Source organism: Passer domesticus, chromosome 12 (assembly GCF_036417665.1).
Source record: "Passer domesticus isolate bPasDom1 chromosome 12, bPasDom1.hap1, whole genome shotgun sequence".
Classification (NCBI taxonomy): Eukaryota; Metazoa; Chordata; class Aves; order Passeriformes; family Passeridae; genus Passer; species Passer domesticus.
In genome coordinates this window covers 17,663,089-17,682,569 of record NC_087485.1, presented here as the reverse complement: position 1 = coordinate 17,682,569, position 19,481 = coordinate 17,663,089, and the positions used below count along the sequence as shown (strand labels likewise).

At 50.7% G+C, this 19,481-nt stretch overlaps 1 protein-coding gene across 2 annotated transcripts in view; it reads left to right on the top strand.

Moving 5' to 3' along the window:
• The window catches only part of LOC135279443 (hydrocephalus-inducing protein homolog), a 28,562-nt gene that overhangs the window by 3,381 nt on the left and 5,700 nt on the right, over positions 1 to 19,481 (top strand). For both annotated transcript variants that reach the window (XM_064386833.1, XM_064386832.1), the window contains exons 4-25: positions 153 to 272; positions 406 to 540; positions 741 to 940; positions 1,876 to 2,000; positions 2,571 to 2,772; positions 3,181 to 3,364; positions 3,720 to 3,819; positions 4,302 to 4,420; positions 5,432 to 5,655; positions 6,535 to 6,602; positions 7,324 to 7,559; positions 8,292 to 8,392; positions 9,510 to 9,645; positions 10,084 to 10,248; positions 12,463 to 12,615; positions 14,434 to 14,672; positions 15,018 to 15,273; positions 16,255 to 16,398; positions 16,565 to 16,708; positions 17,196 to 17,509; positions 17,692 to 18,010; positions 19,142 to 19,240. In XM_064386833.1, the coding sequence (XP_064242903.1) occupies positions 153 to 272; positions 406 to 540; positions 741 to 940; positions 1,876 to 2,000; positions 2,571 to 2,772; positions 3,181 to 3,364; positions 3,720 to 3,819; positions 4,302 to 4,420; positions 5,432 to 5,655; positions 6,535 to 6,602; positions 7,324 to 7,559; positions 8,292 to 8,392; positions 9,510 to 9,645; positions 10,084 to 10,248; positions 12,463 to 12,615; positions 14,434 to 14,672; positions 15,018 to 15,273; positions 16,255 to 16,398; positions 16,565 to 16,708; positions 17,196 to 17,509; positions 17,692 to 18,010; positions 19,142 to 19,240 (3,783 nt within the window). The remainder of the gene's footprint in view (positions 1 to 152; positions 273 to 405; positions 541 to 740; positions 941 to 1,875; positions 2,001 to 2,570; positions 2,773 to 3,180; positions 3,365 to 3,719; positions 3,820 to 4,301; positions 4,421 to 5,431; positions 5,656 to 6,534; positions 6,603 to 7,323; positions 7,560 to 8,291; positions 8,393 to 9,509; positions 9,646 to 10,083; positions 10,249 to 12,462; positions 12,616 to 14,433; positions 14,673 to 15,017; positions 15,274 to 16,254; positions 16,399 to 16,564; positions 16,709 to 17,195; positions 17,510 to 17,691; positions 18,011 to 19,141; positions 19,241 to 19,481) is intronic.

Genomic DNA, 19,481 nt, shown 5'->3' with positions numbered 1-19,481 from the left:
TCAGCCCAGGGCAGAGGTGGAAGAGCCACTGTTTGCCCAGCGTGGGCTGGGGAGACGTGCTCACCCAGAGTCTGTACTTCACTGGGGATCAGATCAGAATCTTCCTCCCAGCAGCTGAACCTGTCTCTCTTGTGTCTGGCCTCTCCTTGCAGTTCTTGGCAGCTGAGCCAGAGCAGAGCTCATTTCAGCCTTGCCCACCAGAGGTGGTGTTTCAGAACTACACCCCTGGTGAGGTCTATGAAGTGCCGGTGGTTCTGAGGAACAGGGACAAGGTAAGTGCTGGGACGTGGAGGTTTAACGCTGCGCTGGGAGAGGAGAGCAGAGAAGGGTGGTTAAGGATGGCACCAGGGCATGTCCACCTGTCTCCACAAGTGGCAAAACCATCATTCCATGTCTGTCCTGCAGGTTCCTCACTTGGTGAAGGTCACGTTGGAGAGCTCACCTTATTTCCAGCTGGTGGGCCCCAATGACGTGTGCTGCAAGGTGCCACCGGGCCTCTACGCAATTGTCCGCGTCCTCTTCACCCCTGGGCAGAACAAAGTGAGTCTGGAGGTCCCAAGAGATTGGTGTCTTCAGTGGAAAGTGGACCTGCAGGGCTGGATTCAGGGCATCTGGCCTGGGTTTTGAGGGCCTGTTCTGGTTTCAGTGGAGTTGCACAGGATCTGGAACTGGGAGATACTTTGCCCATGTTTAAGATGGGGATGAATGCTCTGTGCTGAGACAGTTTCTTTTCCCCACAGGATTACTTCCACAAGCTCCTCTGCACCACTGAAAGGGAAGAGTTCATTGTGCCAATTCGGGCCATTGGTCCCCGAGCCATCCTGGACTTCCCTGACCAGCTGGACTTCTCCACGTGTCCGGTCAAGTACAGCAGCGAGAAGACTCTGCTGGTTCGCAATGTCGGTAACCGGGTAGCTCGTTACCAGCTGAGCACCCAGAGGTGAGGCAGCTCATCTCTCCTTGTGCAAAGGATGTCACCTTTGGGTGATAGCAGAGTTGGGAAAGAGCAACAAAAGGAAGCAGAGCATCAGAGCTGCTGCCCTGCAGCCCTGGCTGGAAGTGAGCAGGATGGATGGCAGCTGCTCTTGCTTTCGGTGTTCTTAGCAGGATGCAGCCTTTGAGCTTTCTCTGTCCCAGATTTCCTGGGGGGTGCTGGAACATGTTGGTAGCTGGCTTGCACCCTCCTGAGCACAAGCAGCTTCTGAAATGCTGACTCAGCACTGTCAGCAAACAGAGCCATTCTCTGGGGGGCCACAGGCACGAGGCTTTCCAGTGGTCCCTGCATCAGATGCCTCATGTGAGCTGTGTTGTGGGCAGCCTGTGCTGTTCCTGTCAGTCTCAGGAGACAATCACTGTTTCTCCTGTTGGCTGAACTGGAGAGAGTAATGCATTTTTGACATCGTATCTGCAAGGAAACCAGTTCAGCTGAAACCAGTCTCCTTGAACACAGCATTTACCAAAAGTGCAGATGAATGGTGCTTTGAGAGACTTGGTGACAAAATTGGCAGCTTTGCTCACTTGTCAGCTCTGTTTCTAAATTATGTCAGGAGTACTTGGTCCTTGGTGTAATCGTGGCCATACTTTTGCCCAGCCCTGTCAGTAAGGAGAGCTGATGCCTGATGAAAGTAAGCCAGATGCAAATGACTGTTGAGCCTAATTGCAGAGAGTATGGGGGAGATGAGGTCACAGGCTCTTGTGAGGACTGGATCTCCTCACTCTAGAGTCAGTAGCTGTTTCTGACCCTGTCTGTTCTGTCTTCTGCTGACTGTGGTTGGTTTTCTCTTTGCTTGCACAAGTGAGCAGAAGTGAACTGGACTGCAAAAGGGGTAACATCCCCAAATGTCCACCAAGAGTCCTGCTATCTCTGTGTTGCAGCCCTTTCTCTGTCATTCCGGCCACGGGAACTCTGGATGTCGGTGGTGCCATGCAGGTGACAGTGGAATTTCAGCCACTGAAGACTGGGGACCATTCCGGGTCCCTTGTCGTGCACTACGACACAGGTGAGTGCTGGGCACTGCACGGGGCACTTGTGCATCCCTCAGAGCAGAGCCCTTTCTAAGCAGAAAGGCTGGTGTGGCCGTGGGTTTAAAGAGGGAGATGATGATAGTTTTCATGGTGTTCATTTTCTAGTCATCTAGTTTGTAGTCATGTAGTTTGTCATCTTGATCCTTGTAGAGCTCAATGTAAATGCCATTTCTAGAGAGCGTGTGTGATATTTGTTGTTTGCATTTCGCCTGGGAAAAACTCATCTGCAACAGGAATGGTGAGCTTGAAGTCTGAGCCCAGATGAATCCCAGGAGCTGGCTGGGAATAATGAAGGTTTGAAAGCTCTGGAAATGAGGGAGCCTTTGCTAGGGGTCTGTTCTAGAGGGTGAAATGCTGGCAGGTTGTCCAGGAGATCCTCATGCTGGGCACATGCAGCTCTCAGCTTGTGATACATGTACTGATCCATGGAACTGCTCATTCAGCTAAAAGCTGTGCCACTTTCTTCTGCTGCCTGTGGTTTGCTCTGCTCCTTGTGCTTCCATCAGCCAGTGAGCTGAGCAAAGACTCCCCTTTGCTTGTTCCAGGTGAAGAGACCCACACAAGCCTTCATGGAAGAGCTGTGGATGTCCCCATCAGGCTGGGCAGGAATACTGTGAGCCTCGAGAAGACGTACATCGGCATGTCAAACCGTGCAACCGTGCGCATCCACAACCAGAGCGATATCACAGCCCGCTTCCAGTGGAAGGCTGTTGATACTGAGGAAGAGGAGCATCATCTGGAGCTGAGGTAGGTTTGAAAGATCCATTTCAGTGACATAGCTTGCCCAAGGGTAAAACTAACATATGGCTTCAGGAGATACTGGTGCTGTTGAATGGCTTAGGGTAAGCAAACCATCCCATCTCTACCTGGCTCCCCAAACAGTTGTGTGTCAGGAAAAGCTGCCTGAGGTGGCTGGTGGATTCTGCCTCAGCTGTGGCAGAGGCTTTGAGCCACGAGGTTCTCTTGAGGGCTGCTGGCTTTGGAAACCTCTCCTGAGCTTGCAAATGTGGAGTGAACAACTGACTCTCTGATCCATTTGGGCTCAGGGTCAGCCCTTTGCTGCAGAGCTGCTCCTGCACTTCCACTTCTCTCTGCAAAGATGTGGCTTATTAAACAGCCTGCTGGGTTTGTGGTTTGTCTTTCCTATGCCTGCAGGCAGTATCCCAGGATATTTCGGCAGCAAAAGGAGAAGTTGTATGATTTTCTGAAGGAGCGCAGAGTGGACATCACTTGCCAAGAACACCTTGCTCTTCTGACCCACAGCTTCCAAAGTGAGGTGGCAAAGATCAGAGAAGATGGCATCCTGTTCCATGATGACGTTTTCTCCCTTGAGCCGAAGGTAAATGCTGGCTGAGAACCTGCCTTCCTGCTTGTCTTCCTTCTCTTCCTCCTCATCCCTGAGTAAGGTCACTTGACTGATCCCTGCCTCAGCTGGCTTTGTGTGCCAAGAGAGAAGTCATTGGGATTCTAGTGAGATCAGAGATCTGGTGGCAAAAAGCATTTCTGCCCTGTGGGCTCCTGGCAGGCAGCAGGAGCCTGACTAAAGCTTGCAAATTCTGTTGTCAGTGTTATTGATGAGTGTTACTCACTCCTTGCTTGTCACTGATGCTCTAAATAACGGCTTACAGGACTGTGGTTGAGAACCAAAATGTGATGTCTGAAGAGAAATGTTTTGCTGTTTCCTTCTGCTTTAGGAGGGTGAGATCAGGCCAAATTGCTCGGCTGAAGTCAGCGTGTTCTTCAAGCCCCAGGAAGCCCGGGTCTATAAGCGAACAGTTTACTGTGACATCTCAGGTACAGCTGCTTCCCCTGCCTCTCTCAGTGCAGTGAAGGCGAGGTGCAAATACTGCCCCAGGTCACTGGGCTCCTGTGTCATTGCTGGGAAGGGTGTGTGGTCAGCAGGGCAGTGCTGGCACATGCCCACTGTCCCTGCAGCTTCCAGGGCATCTCCTCTCTTTTGATTTTTTTCCCTCTCAGCTGTTCTGAATGCTGCCTGTATTTAGTGTGCTCCTCCTCCCTTGGGAAAAACACTCTGAGGTTGCACCCAGAAGGAGGAAGAACAAAATTTCTGGCATTTCCTAAAGTTTCACTCTCAACATAGACGTAGAAGAAAGGGTGGTCTCTATGGATGTACTGCATCTCCTGAGGGAAGAGAAGGGTCCATATCTTCTCCTGGGACATCATGCAGCTCAGAGTCAGGGACTAGCACTAAGGCAGCCTGGAAAATGCAGGATAGCAGAAGGAATTACTGTACTGAAATAGAAATCTCTCCCCAGGCCGTGAGAAGAGGATGCCCCTGCTCCTCACAGGGGAAGGCCTCGGGCCCCGGCTCCATTTCCAGTTTGCGGAGCTGAACATCGGGGAGGTTTTTGTCAGAGTAACCCACAGATATGAGGTGAGCAGCAGGGCTGGGATCCTGGTGGCTCCTAGGGTAGCAGTGAGCCCTGTGGAATTCCTGGCAATTTGGGTAGTTGTGATACTAGTCCATTTTGTGGGGTTTCTTGGAATTTCGATCTTTTGGGTGAGGTCTGAAAGGTGTGTCTGTTGTTTGTGAAACCCCAGTCCCTTCTTTTGGGCAGTCTTCTTTGGAGATCAGCTGGGAGGCTTCCTGCAAAACCGCGTGACACATGAAACCAACACTGGGTCAAAAAGCTGCATGTTCAGAGGCTTTTGTTCCAGTCCCAGACACAAGTCACCTTTGTGCTCAGGCTGTCCAAAGGCAGCGGGAACAAACTGGCCGCATTTGAGTTCAAGCCCATTGCAAACAGTTTTCAGTCATGTCCCTCCTGCATATTCGTGGGAGTCAGAGGAAAGCCACCCACCCTAGCACTGGTCACAGCACTTGGCAGTGCTTTCCCTTGCTGACCAGTCCCTCAGCACACTTCAGCCTCTGGCTCTAGAAAGGGCAAAGTGTTTCTGGGAAGGAAGCAAAGGAACTTTCTACATCTTTGCTTCTGGTTTCTCCCACTCCTGCTGCAAACAGGTTGGGCTGCAATGGAAGCTGAATGTGCCCTGCCCATGGTGGGGTTGGGCACATTAGAAATCACTGTGGCGATGTCACTGGTAATGCTGGGATGCCCAGTGCTGCTCTTGGGGCCAGCTGTGAATGAACTCGGTGATGCTGAGCAGCCCCTCTGTGCTGTAGGTCTAAGTGGACCGTCTCTGCCAGTGGGAAAACCCCAGAGTGACTCTGGTTATGTGAAGCTGTCAGTGCTTTGCATGAAAAACCCAAAGCTATGCAAAGTTGTATTTCAAAGTTGTATTTTTTTGCTTCTACCATGCAGCAGCACAGGGCATCTTCTGTCTCTTACAGGTGTTAATAGTTTAATTTGAAAGTGACTCAGACTTCTGTAAGAAAGGAAGATTCCTCATGTATTTCCACTTTGCTTTTCTGCTGCTGCTGCAGGCGGTCCTGTTCAACAATGGGCCTATTGAGGCTCCCTTCAAACTCATCCCTCCAAGCACAGCCATGGGCTCCTGCTTCACCTTCCAGCCCCAGGAGGGCATCGTGGCACCCTCCACACTCCAGGCCATCAGTGTCTCCTTCTGTCCCACCATCCTGGGGCAGTTTGAGGAAGAATTCTGTTTCAATGTGTCTGAATCCCCTGAGCCTGTGACCTTCACTATCAGGTGAGGAGGGCTTTGGGAGCTTGGTGGGCACATCTGTAGCTGTCTCTGGGTAATCATCTCCCATCTACCTTATTTTGTGGTGGAGCAGAGAAAAGAGGTGTTGCCTGAGGTCTTAATCTTGGCTCTGGCTCTGGCATCCCTTTAGTGTGGGGGTGCCTGCTGGCCTGTGTGGTACCCAGGAGCTGGAGTGACTCCTCCCTGCAAGGATCTCCCTCTGCCTTGGGCCATGGCAGGCAGTGGGATGGATCAGCTTTGGGCAGTAGCTGCTCTGGGATGTCCCACCTGAACAGCCAGCAAAGCCTCCAGGGCTTTGGAGATGGGCCAGCCTGGGTGATTCTGCACCAGCAGCAGTGTTTGTAAAAAGTTCTGTTAATAATCCATGCCAGATGGGCAGCAGCAGCCTCACCTCACCTCTGCCATCCATGCTGTGGGGACAAGCTGTGCTCCCAACTCCTGTGCACAGAGTGCTCTGGTGCCTCCTTTGCACAGCCAGGCAAGGGCTGATGTGGGAGTCAGGGAACTGTGCAGCAGGAACTGTCCCAAGGACTTGGGCACCATCCCCTGGGCTGGTGCCATGGCAAAGGATACAATCCTCACTCAGCAAAGGGTAGAGGTGGGAAAAAAATAAGAAAAGTGATGATAGGAGAAGTAAAAGACTTCAGCTCCAAGGCCTGTCCCAGCTAATCTGTCAGCTGCTGACCATTTTGCTTTGGCTGCCTCCTGTCCACATGGGTTCTGTGCTGAGCACAGGGTGCTGGGTTGATTTGAAACCCAGGGTGGCTCTGGCAGCAGCTTTTATCCACCCTCTCCCTAAGGACCCCTGAACCCTTTGTGATTCCCTTTAACAAAGGCACTGCCTCCCTGCCTTTGTCCTCGCAGGGGCTACGTGATGGGCCCGACTTTCCATTTCGATGTGTCCGCCCTCGACTTCGGTGACGTCTCCTTTGGTGAGTGTGCCCTGGGCTGGCACCACAGCCTCAGAGGTTGGAGTGGTGCTGAAATGGAGCACTTGAACCTAAGAGCATTCATCACCTGTGTTCCTCCACCACAGCCTCTTCAGGGTGTTAATTCCAGGGCTGCTGGTGCCTCAGGTACCCTTTTGCCATCATGAGATCAAACAGGAGCAAAGGAATAAAAAGTCAGCATCACTGTTTGGCCACTTCTTGTTTCCCTTTTAGTAAGTGGCACAATAAAGAAAGGCACCAGGCAGGAATATGGTTCTGTAATAGCAGATTCATCCTGCTTAATCTGATTTCATTCCTAGGGTTTCTTCAGCTGGGGGCAGCTATTTTATCTTTGTTTCTTTTAACTGTGCTGCTGAATGATGTCTGCATGCGGTTACCCCAGTGGCATTTGAGATTGTGACATCCTTTTTGTGCTTCTCTTGCCTCCCTGCTGGAGTCACTGTTGATGGGCATGGAGAAGCCCTGGCTGTGCCTCCAGTTGGGTTTTTCTCCCCATCTGGGTCTAAATGACTCTTGGTAAGCAGGCTGGAAGATGTCTCCTCTGCACATAGCTGGCCAGCCAAGCCATAGATCCACTGCAATGAGCTGTAGTTCAGATAACAAAGAAGTAAAATCCAAGCATAGGATTTTATCCTACCAGGATATTCACACCAGGAATCATGAGATATTGATGCCTAAATGGATATTTGTGTCATTTTCTTAGGTTTTCCTCGCACCTTGAACTGTTGCCTGTTTAACACCTCCCTGACACCCATATCTTTTCAACTCTACATTCCTGGAGATGGCTTGGGAGAGCCCAGTGTTGACAGCTCTACTCAGATATGCAAATGCAGTAGCCAGTCTTGGAGGAAGGAAGCTCAAGGTCTTAGGAGGCCAAGGGAATTTGACATAAGGCCCTGCAGAGGGACCGTCCGTGCCCTGGGATCCCAGGATATCAAGGTATGGGAAGAGTCCAGCCCATGGGGCTGAAGCTTCACTGGAGTGTGGGAGGGCTTTAGCTCTGGTGCCAGCTTTGATCATTGTGGGAGTGAGAGATCTGCACTGCTGTGAGGCCTCTGCTAGCTGGCTTACTCGGGATGTTCCTCAAGGAGCACTGTTTTGTTTCCAAAATCATACGCTGAGATCACATACCATATGGTCAAGTCCTGAAGCCATTCTTGTGTTTTTGAGAGGATTTATTTGATTGCAAGTGGGCAGAGCAAGGATGAGGGCAGAAGGTGGCTGTTAGAGAGAGAGATATCATTGTATAAAGCAGTTTTCTTTTCTTCCTGGTCTCATCTCCTGGGCAGCAGATGAGTTGTATTCAGTGCAGGGATCTTCAGTGGGGACAGAAAATACTCTGCAGCCATGAACTGCCCGGCATGGGCTGGGCCACACTTTGCCCTCAGCTTCCTGCTGTAAAGCTGGACTCATTCCATTCAAGGAAACAGACTTCTCCTGCATTTATATTATTGTAGTCAGGTGAAAAATTAGTCCCCTTAGCAAATCTGACATTGCCAGAGGGCTTTTTTTACTCTCAAAGACTGTTGCTCTACTTATGGACCAGCAGAAGAATGAAAACAAAACCCTCCCTTTGTCTACCATGGAACAAGAATTGGAGGCCAGCACACATGGGTGATGAGATTTTGGGAGTGACCAAATCCTTGCTGCACTTCTTTTCTCTTCTACCAGGTCACCCTGTGTTCCAACACTGTTGGAGAGTACAACCTGCAGCTGGTGCTGGACGTGGATGATGTCGGCGAGAAGGTGTTGGCAGTGCCCCTCACAGCCAGGTACCAACACCTTTCCTGCACCTGCTTGTCTTTCCTTGTGCATCCAGCACACTGCCTGGCTGCAGCTCCAAAGGAGAAGTGTTGCTTAATGAGCTGGATGTGCCCATCTAGACATGAGAACAGTGCTAGGACAGCAGCCCATAGTGAGATGCTCCCTGCTCGCAGCCAGGCATGGCCCTAGGCCTTTTTCTAAAGGGAGCAGGAATAACATGAATTGTTGGCCTGGGGTTTGGTGCTTGAGCTGGAACAAATTTCCAAAGGGTTGCCTGTCCTTCTTCCTGCAAGTGGTGAACTTGTGGTGGCTTGTGACCCCCCTGCATCATTGGTTTGGAACACAGTGAGCAGCCTGCTGAGAGCTGGGGCCTGGTTCACTTCAGCAGTGCAGTGGGGAAGAGGCTCCAGGCAGGAGTGGGGAGACCAAAAGATCTTACAAAGAGGACTGTAGTCCTTGATGTGGCAGGTCAGCTCAGGTTTTGCTGCTTCCCTCTGGCTCTTTTGAGTAATGTTCTCAGAGTTGAGAGCAAAAGTCATTCTTGGTGCAGCAGAATTCCATCCTGCTGTGCTGCTGTGGGTGTCAGTTTGATGCCAAGAGGGATGCAGTTCCTGGTGCCGTTCCCTCTCCCAGGCAGAGCCATCCAGGCAGTGCCTGGGCTGCCGTTTTGTCAAGCAAGTGCAAATGGGGACAGTCAGTGTGAAGAATTGAGGGAGCTGTAGGAACTGGAAGAAGTTGATCACCTGCACTGCGGGCCTTGTGCCCTCCACTGCTGGAAGAGATGATCCAGTTTTCAGGCAGGACAACAGTGCTGTAGCAGAAAAGGGAGTAATTTTCACTGATACACCGAGTCTTGTGTTCCTTGAGCGTGGGTGGGCACTGGTCCTCATTGGAAAGGCTGCCCCGGAGCTCATGGAGCACTGGGACTGCTACAGGAGTCCTTGCAGGTGTCCTTGGGCAAAGAAGGGGCAAAACTGCCAAGACAGCTCTGGACTACTGTAGGACTACTCTACTACTCCAGTGTATTAGATTTGACAAATGTCTTACGCTCCATTGCATGCTCTTGGAGGACAGAAGTTCTCCATGCTCTCAGTATCTCTAATTCCCTTTCATTTCTTTGCCCAGATGCGTCGTTCCTTCACTGCGAGTGCTCAACCCTGTGGTGAAGTTTGGGTACTGCTTTTTCAAGACCTGCTATGATGAGAAGCTGACCCTTGTGAATGACAGCGACTTTCCTGGCTGCTACTGTCTTCTCCCTCAGGTTTGGCCTTGCATCCATCTCCTCCCCTCAAATGTTACTGAGGGTGTTATTAGGGGAATAAAAGGGTTTGGATAAGACCTTGCTGGTTTCTCTTCAAAACTAAAGGTTTTCTGAGAACAGGAACCTAAATACAACCTTCAGGAAGCAGTTTAACATCTTGAGGAAGATTCTAGTCCTGGACTTGTTTTCAAGTGGGAGAGCTTAGAGGGCAGTGAAAATCTGATGCAAGGAGGCTGTCAGCACCGAAGTGGGTGTCTGTGGATGCAGCAACTTTTGGACCCCCTGGGGATGCTCAGCACCTACACCTTGCATCTTGATTTTGCCTTTTTGCTTTCTCCTGAGAATTTTTACAAGCATGTGGGAGTTGCTCTTGTGGTACACGTTAAGGAGTTTAAAGTTCCTCAGTTCTGAAGTTGCTTTTGATTCTGTCCCTTCCAGGAACACAAGGAGGAGGCTGCTGCATGGTGCTCCAGCCCTGCACCGCCTGGGATTATCGAGGCTCACAGCTCGGTGGAGATCCCAATTGCATTCGAGGCCCGGTCGCTGGGAGAGTGCAGCATCACTGCTGAGCTGGCTGTGTTTGGGAGAGCAGGATCCCCACTGGTGAGAGCAAGGGGAGATGTGTGCCTTGAGCAATTCATCCCAGTGGGGTGTAAACTGCACAGGGATTCTTCCAGGAACTTGTGCTGTATGGCTGGTGTGGACAAGGACAGAAGGGATTGATGGCACAAGCAGCAGTTTATGCCTAGGAAAGAGGAAGAGTGGAAGCCTCATAGGTGGCAATGTCAGTGCCTGAGCCAGCATATAGTTACAAATCTGGGAGATGGGATAACAACCCCAGTCTGAAAGCCAGACCAGTCCCTGGGTCTCATACTCTGCCGTGTTTTCAGATGAACACAAGTGCTGCTTCATTACAACTGTTCAGCATCACACAGGAACATCCCTGAATCCTGCTAAAGCAAGCACTGTTTGCTAAAGCAAACACTGAAGGAATGTTTTGTGCAGAGCTGGACTGAGGCTTCTCTGAAAGCCGGGTCCCTCAGACCTGAGAAATACCCATCATATCTCCTCCACAAAAGCCCAGCCAAAACGATACGTATGTCCACACAACTTGCATCTGGAGCACAGACTTTGCTTGTTTTTTCCACCAAGTTTGGAAATGGATAAGGAAAACAATTCCTGAACTAAAGCCTCCTAAAAGAGGACTCTGAAGATTCTAAAGAAGATTCTAAGGATTCTAAAGAAGATTCTAAAAGAGCTCCTAAAAGAGGCATATATCATAACACCAAGAGTGACTACAAAATACAGGCTCAGTCTGCCAGGCACGGCTGCTCTTCATCCCTCCATAGTGTGGTTTGTGACATGAGCACCCCAGCAAAGCCAGCAGTGCTGCAGGATGTGTGGGGCTGCTGCAGGATGTGTGTAGCAGTAACACTGAGGACAAAGTTGCTGTCTGCTTTTATTCTCGTTCCTGTGTGCCGCATTGACTGTAACGCTGCTGAGCTGGGCTGTTCTTGTCCCTTTTAAGAATACTGTAGATGAAGGGTTTGTGTGTTTTATAAGCCTTTTCCTCAGTGAGGATCTATCCCATTGTCACACACTAACTGAAGCTGGCTCAGGAATCCTCCAGATGCTCTTCTGCCCATCTCCAAAGGGCTCTGCCCTGCCTCTGCTGCTTCTGCCCCACTGTCACCTAGAAGCACAGCCAGCTGCTGAGGCACAGCTGCTCCCTCCAGCTTCTTCTTCCAGGGAGCCTTGGGCAGCATCAGCCAGGCTGCAGCCCCTGGGCCTCCCTTCTCCCAGAGGAACAAAAGATCTGTCATCATGAAGGGATTCAGTTCCTTACTCTTGAGGTAGCAGCCATGGTACATAGTTTCTGGCTCTTGTTTGCACAGTCATGTATGTCCCAAAGGGATGTGCATTTCTGGATGCTGCTCCTTCTGACTGAAGGTAATTCTGGCAGCTGTCAATGCCTTTCCCTCAAGTCAAACCTTCAAACTGAAGGTTTTACATCATGGAGGCCGGTTTCTTCTGTAGTTAAATCATACTCCAAGCCCTCCAGTGAATCTCATTGGTGTTGTGAGTTTTATGCATTCAAGTCCTGTGTAAGAGTTGGGGTATTCAGGACCAGTGAAATCCAACAAGATTGAATCAATTGTCCTGGTTTCCACTGGTGTGGGCAGGTAGTTTAGCAAAGGGATCCGTGTTCCTTGTCCCACTGTCTGTGCCAGCTCTGCAAGAACAATCCTCTGCAAGAACAATCCTCTGAACTATTAAGTCAGTTCAGACGTTTTTTTAAGGAAAAAATACTGCTTGAATGATACAATTACTTACTCATAGATACGAAGATTAGACATAAGCACAAAGTGAAGGCAGCTAACTTGCCTCATCTCAACTCTGAAGAGCCTGCTTTGCTTCTGACTCGAGCTGGTTTCACCAGTGTAGCTTTTTGAATTTTCAAGAACTGAGTGTTCAAGGATGGCTGTGCAGCAGCAAAGGTTGGGGTGGTGGCTTGGGCCAAGATGGAGCAGTGAATGAAGCAGGCAGGAGGTAAAGGAAATAGCCATGTGGAAGAGGTGTGAAGAAGGCACCTGGCAAACAGCAATTGTTTGTCCTCTGATAATGGGAGCTTGTGGCTTTCAGGTGGGGTCACTGCAGACTCCACACTTGCTTCAGGCCTTCTGTTTCAGTCTGCATCACTGACAACTTCAAACAGCCATCATTATCCCCAGTCTAGGAATGCTCTTAGAACTGGCTATGTTCTTTAAACTGCATTTGCTGTGTCTTATTTTTGATCTTTCCTTCTTCCTGGAACAGAAAATCCAATTCGAGTGCATTGGCCAGGGACCTGTTGTCTATGTCCATCCGAGGGAGATAAACTTCGGCTCTATCCCAGTCTTAGAAGATTGTTTCCAAACTTTGCACCTTGCCAATCAGTGTCACCTTCCTGCAACCTTCCGGGTGGAGATGGTAAGTGTCTGTGGGGATGTTTTCCAGGGAAAAGTGCTGGTTACTAGCAGCCCTTGACCTGTTTTTTGTGTGCAATGTTTCTGTATTGTTCTGTGGGAGTGGAAGCAAGATATTCCATCCAGGTGCAAGCAAGAGGAGCCAGGATCTCAGGCACGCCTCTGTGAAATAGTTTGCAGAGAGGTTGGAGCAGAAATGAGTCTGGGTCATGTTTGCAAGTTCTCTCTTTATTTTGTGGAAGATACTTAGCTGTGCAAGTCCTGTTTTTGAAGCTCTTGAGATCAAGAGGAGCCTGTGGGGCTTTGTTCCCACGAGGGCATGGATTTCCCCATGGACTCCCCATTCCATCTGCATTTGCTGTGTGCCAGACTTGTGTTAATGGCAGAAACCAGGGTGTGAGCTCTGCCCTCCAACTGCTCATGGGAAGGCAAGTTTCACGACTCAGTAGTGCTGTTGCAAACAAATGCACCTGTGAGGGTTGTGCAGCCCCAGAGCCTGTGGTCTCTGTAGCATTGCAGAAATGTCTCTGGAGACCACCTGCAGAGGAAGGTTGTTTCATTCATGGAGGTTACAGAGGGGGCAAGCCACAGGGCTGGAGCTGCAGCTCCAGGGTACGTGGCTTGGGGATGAGTGGGATGTGCTCCCTGCTGGAGGAGGCATCTGTGAAAGGCTTGAAAAAAGCTTTGAAAAGAGATTTGATCTTCTGTATTTTTGGTGGGTTCAACTTCTGGAGCTGGTTAAAGCCAACCCTGACACTGTTGACTTGTTTGTGTCTGTGGATAAATCACCAGGTGTTGTGTGAGAGTCCAGGCTCAGCCTCTTGTGCTGAAGAGGAGGGGTGTGAATTTTCCTCTTGCTGCTTCTCCAGCTGTTTAGGGGGTAAACATTACACCAAAGTGGAGGATTGCCAGGGCAGCTTTTCCTGACTCCACAATGGAGTTCTGCTTTCCACCTCTGCAGGGAGCAATGCACCTTGGCTGGGTGGTCATGGTGTGTAAAGGTTGGGTTTCACATGCTCCTGCCAGGGCTGGACCTGCAGAGCTGTGTCTGTACAGCTGTGCTGTGCAAGGCCTTTCCTCCCTCCTTGGGACAGCTTCCAGCTCTCTTGCCCAGTCTGTGAAGTCCATGAGAAACCAGATGACAAGAGTTCTTGGGAAGTGTGGGCCATGTCCACAGAGCACATGCATCCAGTTTTCTTTCTGCTTGCTGCTTTCCTGCTCTGCTCTAAGCATTTGGAGGTGACTTTTCCAAAGCAGAGGGCACTGGGGCATCTCTCTACAGCTGATGATCAGTGGGGAGTGAGGGCTTCAGTCCTTTAGGGGGTGTTCAGAAGCATTGATGGCCCCTTGGGAAAGGAGACTTTGGGTTTTTGCTCAGCTGGTTTGCAGTTATTCTTCAAGGTTTCAGCAGCGCCCTCCAGCTGTGTGGCTGCTGGGCTGGGATTTGAGCAGTCCTGCCTTCTTCCAGCCGTGAGCCTTTGTGCAGACCCAGCTCTGCTGTCGGGAAGCCAGCAGAGAGTGAATAGCTTCCCTTGGCAAGCACTCCAAAGAGAGCCGGCAGGGGGAATTGCCTCCTCCTGAGGAGGAGCATCCCTTGGGTTGAGCAAAATGGGGCTAATGACCTGAGTGTGTTAAAGGAAGGTAAAATACAGGTTGTATAAGCTCTTGGGGAGTTGCTGTGCTGGACACCATAGCTTACATTTAGGGAAATTAAACATGTATGGTTTTTATACTCACCTCTTTAGCCTTCCTGTTTCCTGCACCTCACAGCAGAGTGGGGTCCATGGCTTCCATCTAAGTTTGTGTTTGGCTTGTCTTCCAGGCTGGGAAAGACTCCTGCTGGAGGATTGAGCCCAGTCATGGAGTGGTCCCCCCTAAACGTGACACATCCGTGACTGTCATAGCAAACCTGAACGACACAGTGAAATTCCGGGAGAAGGTGAAGGTGTTCATTGAGAACAGCTATACCACCATCATCTCTCTCCAGGCTGTGGGCACTGGCACCACAATTGTCACGGACAAACCTCTCATTCCGAAGCTGGACTTGAAGTCCCACTTCAGGTAGGAGGCTCTGGAAACTTCCACACCTCCTGTGTGTTCAGCAAGGAACAATTTTTCCATAGTCCTTCAGGCTAGATCTTCAGTACTCCAGGTCCCAGCTCTGAAGCCACAGGAATTCCTCTAGAAATATGTCATCCGAGAGTTGCTAGATATCCTGGAAAGCCACAGAAATGGAAAAGCTGGAAGACCCGGCAGGGCTGAAGCTTTGAGCCTGGGCAGCCTTTTGGGTAGAGGTTTTATTGCAGAGTGTGCAGTCAGGGAATGGCATCAGGGTGAAGCTGAAGCTGAGTGATGCCAGGGAAATAACAGCTCCCGTGACATTTTCCATCTCTGCTTCTCTTCCAGCTTTACTCCCTGCTATTTCCATTTCAAAGTGACAAACAGAGGACGACGCATGCATCGGCTGTACTGGAACACAGAAGGTTTCCACATGCGCTGGCGCCGTGATCGCGCCCCTGCCCTCGGTGGCACCAAAAGCAAAGGTGCTTCCCCGATGCCCAGACCTGGCAGCCCCGTGTTCAGGCTGTGGCCGCCGCAGGTGGACCTGATGCCGGGCCAGAGTGCGGACATGGTGCTGGAAGGCTGCTCCAGCACTGCCCAGGTGAGGCCCCTGCCAAGGGCTGAGCCTTCCCCTGCGATCCCCTCCACTGCGGTTTCTTCTGCAGCCCCTTGACATTTGCCTGGCAAAAGGAGCAAGTGCCTTCAAGAAACTGTTTTCAGGCCATTCTTTTCAGTTGCTTTCCTTGCTGGCCACCGTCAGTTGCTAAGGCTCTTTTGTGTTTCCCTAGCTACCATAAACCCAACTTTTATGGTTTTATGGTAGCTAGGCTGAAGGAGGTACTGCTCCTTCGGGCAAACAGGGCTTACCTGTGTCATGTGCTGAGGCAGAAAGGAAGAGCAGAGCAAAGAAGTTGCACTTAGACTAGAAGCCCAGGCAGGAAGCAAATTAAACTACTGTCAAGTGTTTTTTCTGAGGGAAGCAGGGAGTAAAACAAAAGCCCTGTGAATGGCAGGAGTGTCTGGGAGCAGCATTGCTTTTCCTCTGAAGACAAACATGGGCACAGGGCTGGTCTAGCTATGAGTCCTGGAGGGGGAAAACACAGCGTGCCAGCTCTAATGATCACTGTGATGTCCATCCAGGCAGGAACTGTTCCCAGGGATCATGAGAATTGGCAAACTGACTTTGGTCAACTTATCTATTACTGCTTGCCCCAGTCTCTCAGCCAGCCCAGGGACAGCCAGGTTTTGCAGCACCCCTGGAGAGCAACTCAGAGGGGGAGATTTTAGCAGAGTCTGGGAGCATTCTCCTACCTGGACTTTCCTTTCCAGGGGAAATGGAACTCTGCAGAGAAGCTGCCAGCTAAGTCTGGTGTGCATTCCCTGGCTGCGGGACCCTGGGCACAGATATTTAGAACAAATAGGTGGGAGCTCAGAAAGAAAAAAGAGCTATTGAGGAGAGCAGAGACTATTTACAGTCCCTAATAACAAGTGACAGGAATAGGGCCCATGGGTGGGTGGCAAGCCAGTGTGGGGTGCTGGGTCTGCCAGCACACACTGGGAGACAAGTGAATCTTGTATGCAGGAGGTGAAGGAGCGGCTGCTGTGTCAGGCTTTGGTGGGGAAAGAGATAACAAAGAAACAGATAATGCAAGTGGATGTCACCTGCAACTTCATTTGCCCTGTTCTGCAAATGTCTTCCAGAGCAATCACTTTCTGTGTGGTAAAGGTAAGTCTCCAGATTGTATCCTGGCATTTAAAGATGTAACTCTTAAATTGGCTGTAAGTAAATAGAAATAGATGCATTTCTGGAGTTGGAAAATGTGAAATGCATTGGAAGGGGAAGGAGGTCTATGGGACTTGAGGTTGTTTTTCCTTGTCTCCTGTTTCTGTAGGAGCCCAGTGATGTCCTGACACAGCACTACAAGCCTTTTTCTTTAAAAAACACCAGCCCCCTGCCAGTCAGCATTGTGCTGGACTTGGAGCAGCCATTCCTGATCTGCAATGTGGACTGGCAGCCTCTCCCTGCAGATTCCAAGGTGCGCCTCTGTGGGCTTGTTCAGTGGGGTTTGAGGAGGAGGGATGTGGTGGTGCACTTCTGTTGGGAGGTCCTGGAGTTGAGAAGTTTATTCTGTGGTGTCAGCAGTGGATTGGCCTGAGCTGAATCAGCAGAGCTGCTGAAGGAATCAAAATCTTATCTGAATCGGTAACATTCATGCTGGCTGTAAAACATGAGGGGAGGGGAGCAGGAAAGCAGATCAAGGCAAGCCATGCAGTAAAGGTGTCTCCTGGAAAGCATGCCAGCTCTCCAGCAGCCACCCCCTTGTATCGCTGCTGAGCACAGGAACAGGAGCCTGAGGGAATCCTGGGCTGGACTGTGGTGCCTGCAGTCAGACCCCAGCTGTAGAGCAATGAACCATGAACTGAGAAGCCCATGCTGGGTCACACTGAACGTTTACTGTTTCCTGCTGTCAAGACCTTGGGACGTCATCCACAGGTGATTAATTCCTGTTCATGTCTTTGCAGCCCATAACACTGGATGTAGGGGAGGAACTTCATCTCTGCATCCAGTTTAACCCAGCTTATGAGAACAATCTGCACAGCCGGGTGGCCAAGAGGGTTCTCAGGGTGCGCTTCATGGAGCATCCTCGTGAGGAGAAGATCACCGTTCGGGGAGAAGTCCACTTCCCCAATCTCCATCTCCAGGCCAAGGCCGTGGACTTTGGCTGCATCATAAACGACACTGAACAAGTGCTGCATATGGAGATGACCAACTGCAGCCCACTGGCTGTGGAATACCGCTGGTCATTCCTGGCGGACAGCCTGGCGAACACCATAAGGTAAGAGCATCATCCCTGTGCTGCTGGGAGCATGGACCTGCTCCAGCCTGGTTTTGGAGTGGCTGTTCCTGAGCTCACCACACCAGCACCCAGCCAGGGGCTGCATGGCCGTGAGGAGCTGCTCTTGCAGGCGCCTCTCTCTCCCACTGCAGGTCCACCACCATAGTTATGTTCTTTTCCAGGTTCATCCCTCCACCACCTAAATTCAAACCCCAGTCATCAAAGAAGAAGGGAGTGTTTCCACGGAGATACTCCAAGACTGAAAGTGTGGATGAGCCAACTGAAACCCCAGAAACAATGCAGGGTTCTGCCCCGGAAGATTCTGCCCAGGAGGATTCTGCCCAGGAAGATTCTTATGAGGAGGATCCTGCCCACAAAGATCCTGCCCATGAAGATCCTGCCCACGAGGATTCTGCTCAACAGGACTCTGCCCAGGAGGATTCTGCTCAGGAGGACTGTGACCAGGAGCCAGCAGATGCAGAGGATTCCTTGGAAAAAGAGGTGGATTTTCTTGTGCACCTACCACTTGCTTTGCCTCCTCAAGTGGCCACCAAAAAGTCATACTCATGCCAACCTCTGTTTTTGCTGCCCTTCTGTCCTGTGCCCTGAAAGTGCCAGCTGGACATGGGGAGTCTGGGGAGGTAGAAATAGGAAAGTTTTGCTCACAGAAGCTCATTCAGACCCTACAGACCTGTGCTGAGTTTGGGATTTTTTGGCTTATTTTCTTTACAATGTAACATGAGGTCTTTATCTGCATCATGATGAGAAGGCTTGCAGCTTCCGATGTGTGTCAGTCCATGAAGAGTCCGGATCTCCATGGACCCCCTTGCCCACCCAGCCAGAGCGCTCACATCTCTGCCTTCACCCGAAGCTGGCATTGCAGTGACAGCTCCAGGGCTGTCTTCTATAAAGCAAGACTTTGCAAAGTCACTGTCTCTTCCTCCAAACAAGGAAAAAGGCCCTTTGATCTGCCAACTTGCCTGGTGAACATCAGTACTTTGGAATGGGAAGCGGCCCCTTGTTCTGCATCAGGGGGAACAGAGGCTGCTCATGTGGCAATAAAAAAAGAGATGTAAGGAAGCAGAAGAGTTTCTCAAAAACCCAGTATGGGCATTAAGTTTAAGGAGAAGGGTTATACCTGCTGACACACAAATACCAGTTGTTTCTACACTGCACAGTTTTTCTGAATCAGGAGAAACAAAGCCCTATAGATGCAATGAACAGTGTGACTGAATGTTTTCAAATAGAAGCACAAAATCATCTTTATTTCCTGGTTGTTGCCATGTATGCACAAGTAAATCAGGGAAATTCAAGTGGCATCCTGGAATCCTGGAATGGTTTGGCTTGGAAGGGACTTTCAGAGATTATGTAGTTGCAACCCTCCCTGCCTGAGAGCTGGGAGCACCCAGTTCCCTCACACAAGTTGGATGTAGGAAGTGGAGATGGAGCCCAGGTCTCATCTGTGGGTGGGCTTGGACCCACACTCAACTAATGGCCTGGACATTTTCACATTTGATTTGTGCCCAGGTCCCTCTTCAGCTGCTCCTGGTGTGGTGAGGTGGTGGAGCCTGCAGCAGAGTGATCTTGCTCAGACCAGCCAGCTCACTGCAGCCCGTGGTGCTTGTTTTCCAGGTGCTGTCATCCACTCCTGGGGAGTCTCGGAGCCCGGTGAGGATGAGGGGATTGAGTCAATTCTCCGAGACGGAGCACCCCAACGTGACAATGCCTCAGGTAAGTGGGAATTTGTCTCACGTCCATGTTTCCAACGTGGGAAGCAGTTCTGTAGCCCCACTGCCACTGGTGGCCCTCAGCATTGCTCACAGGGGGGCCTCACATCCCTCCAAGTCCATCACAAAGCTCTGCTGAAGCAAGTGGTTACTGGAGAGGCCATGTGGGACCTTTTGTAGGGCTGCCCCAGGATGCTCCCTGTGCAGCACCTGTGGAGGGCATTGCTGCCATTTACCTCATCAGG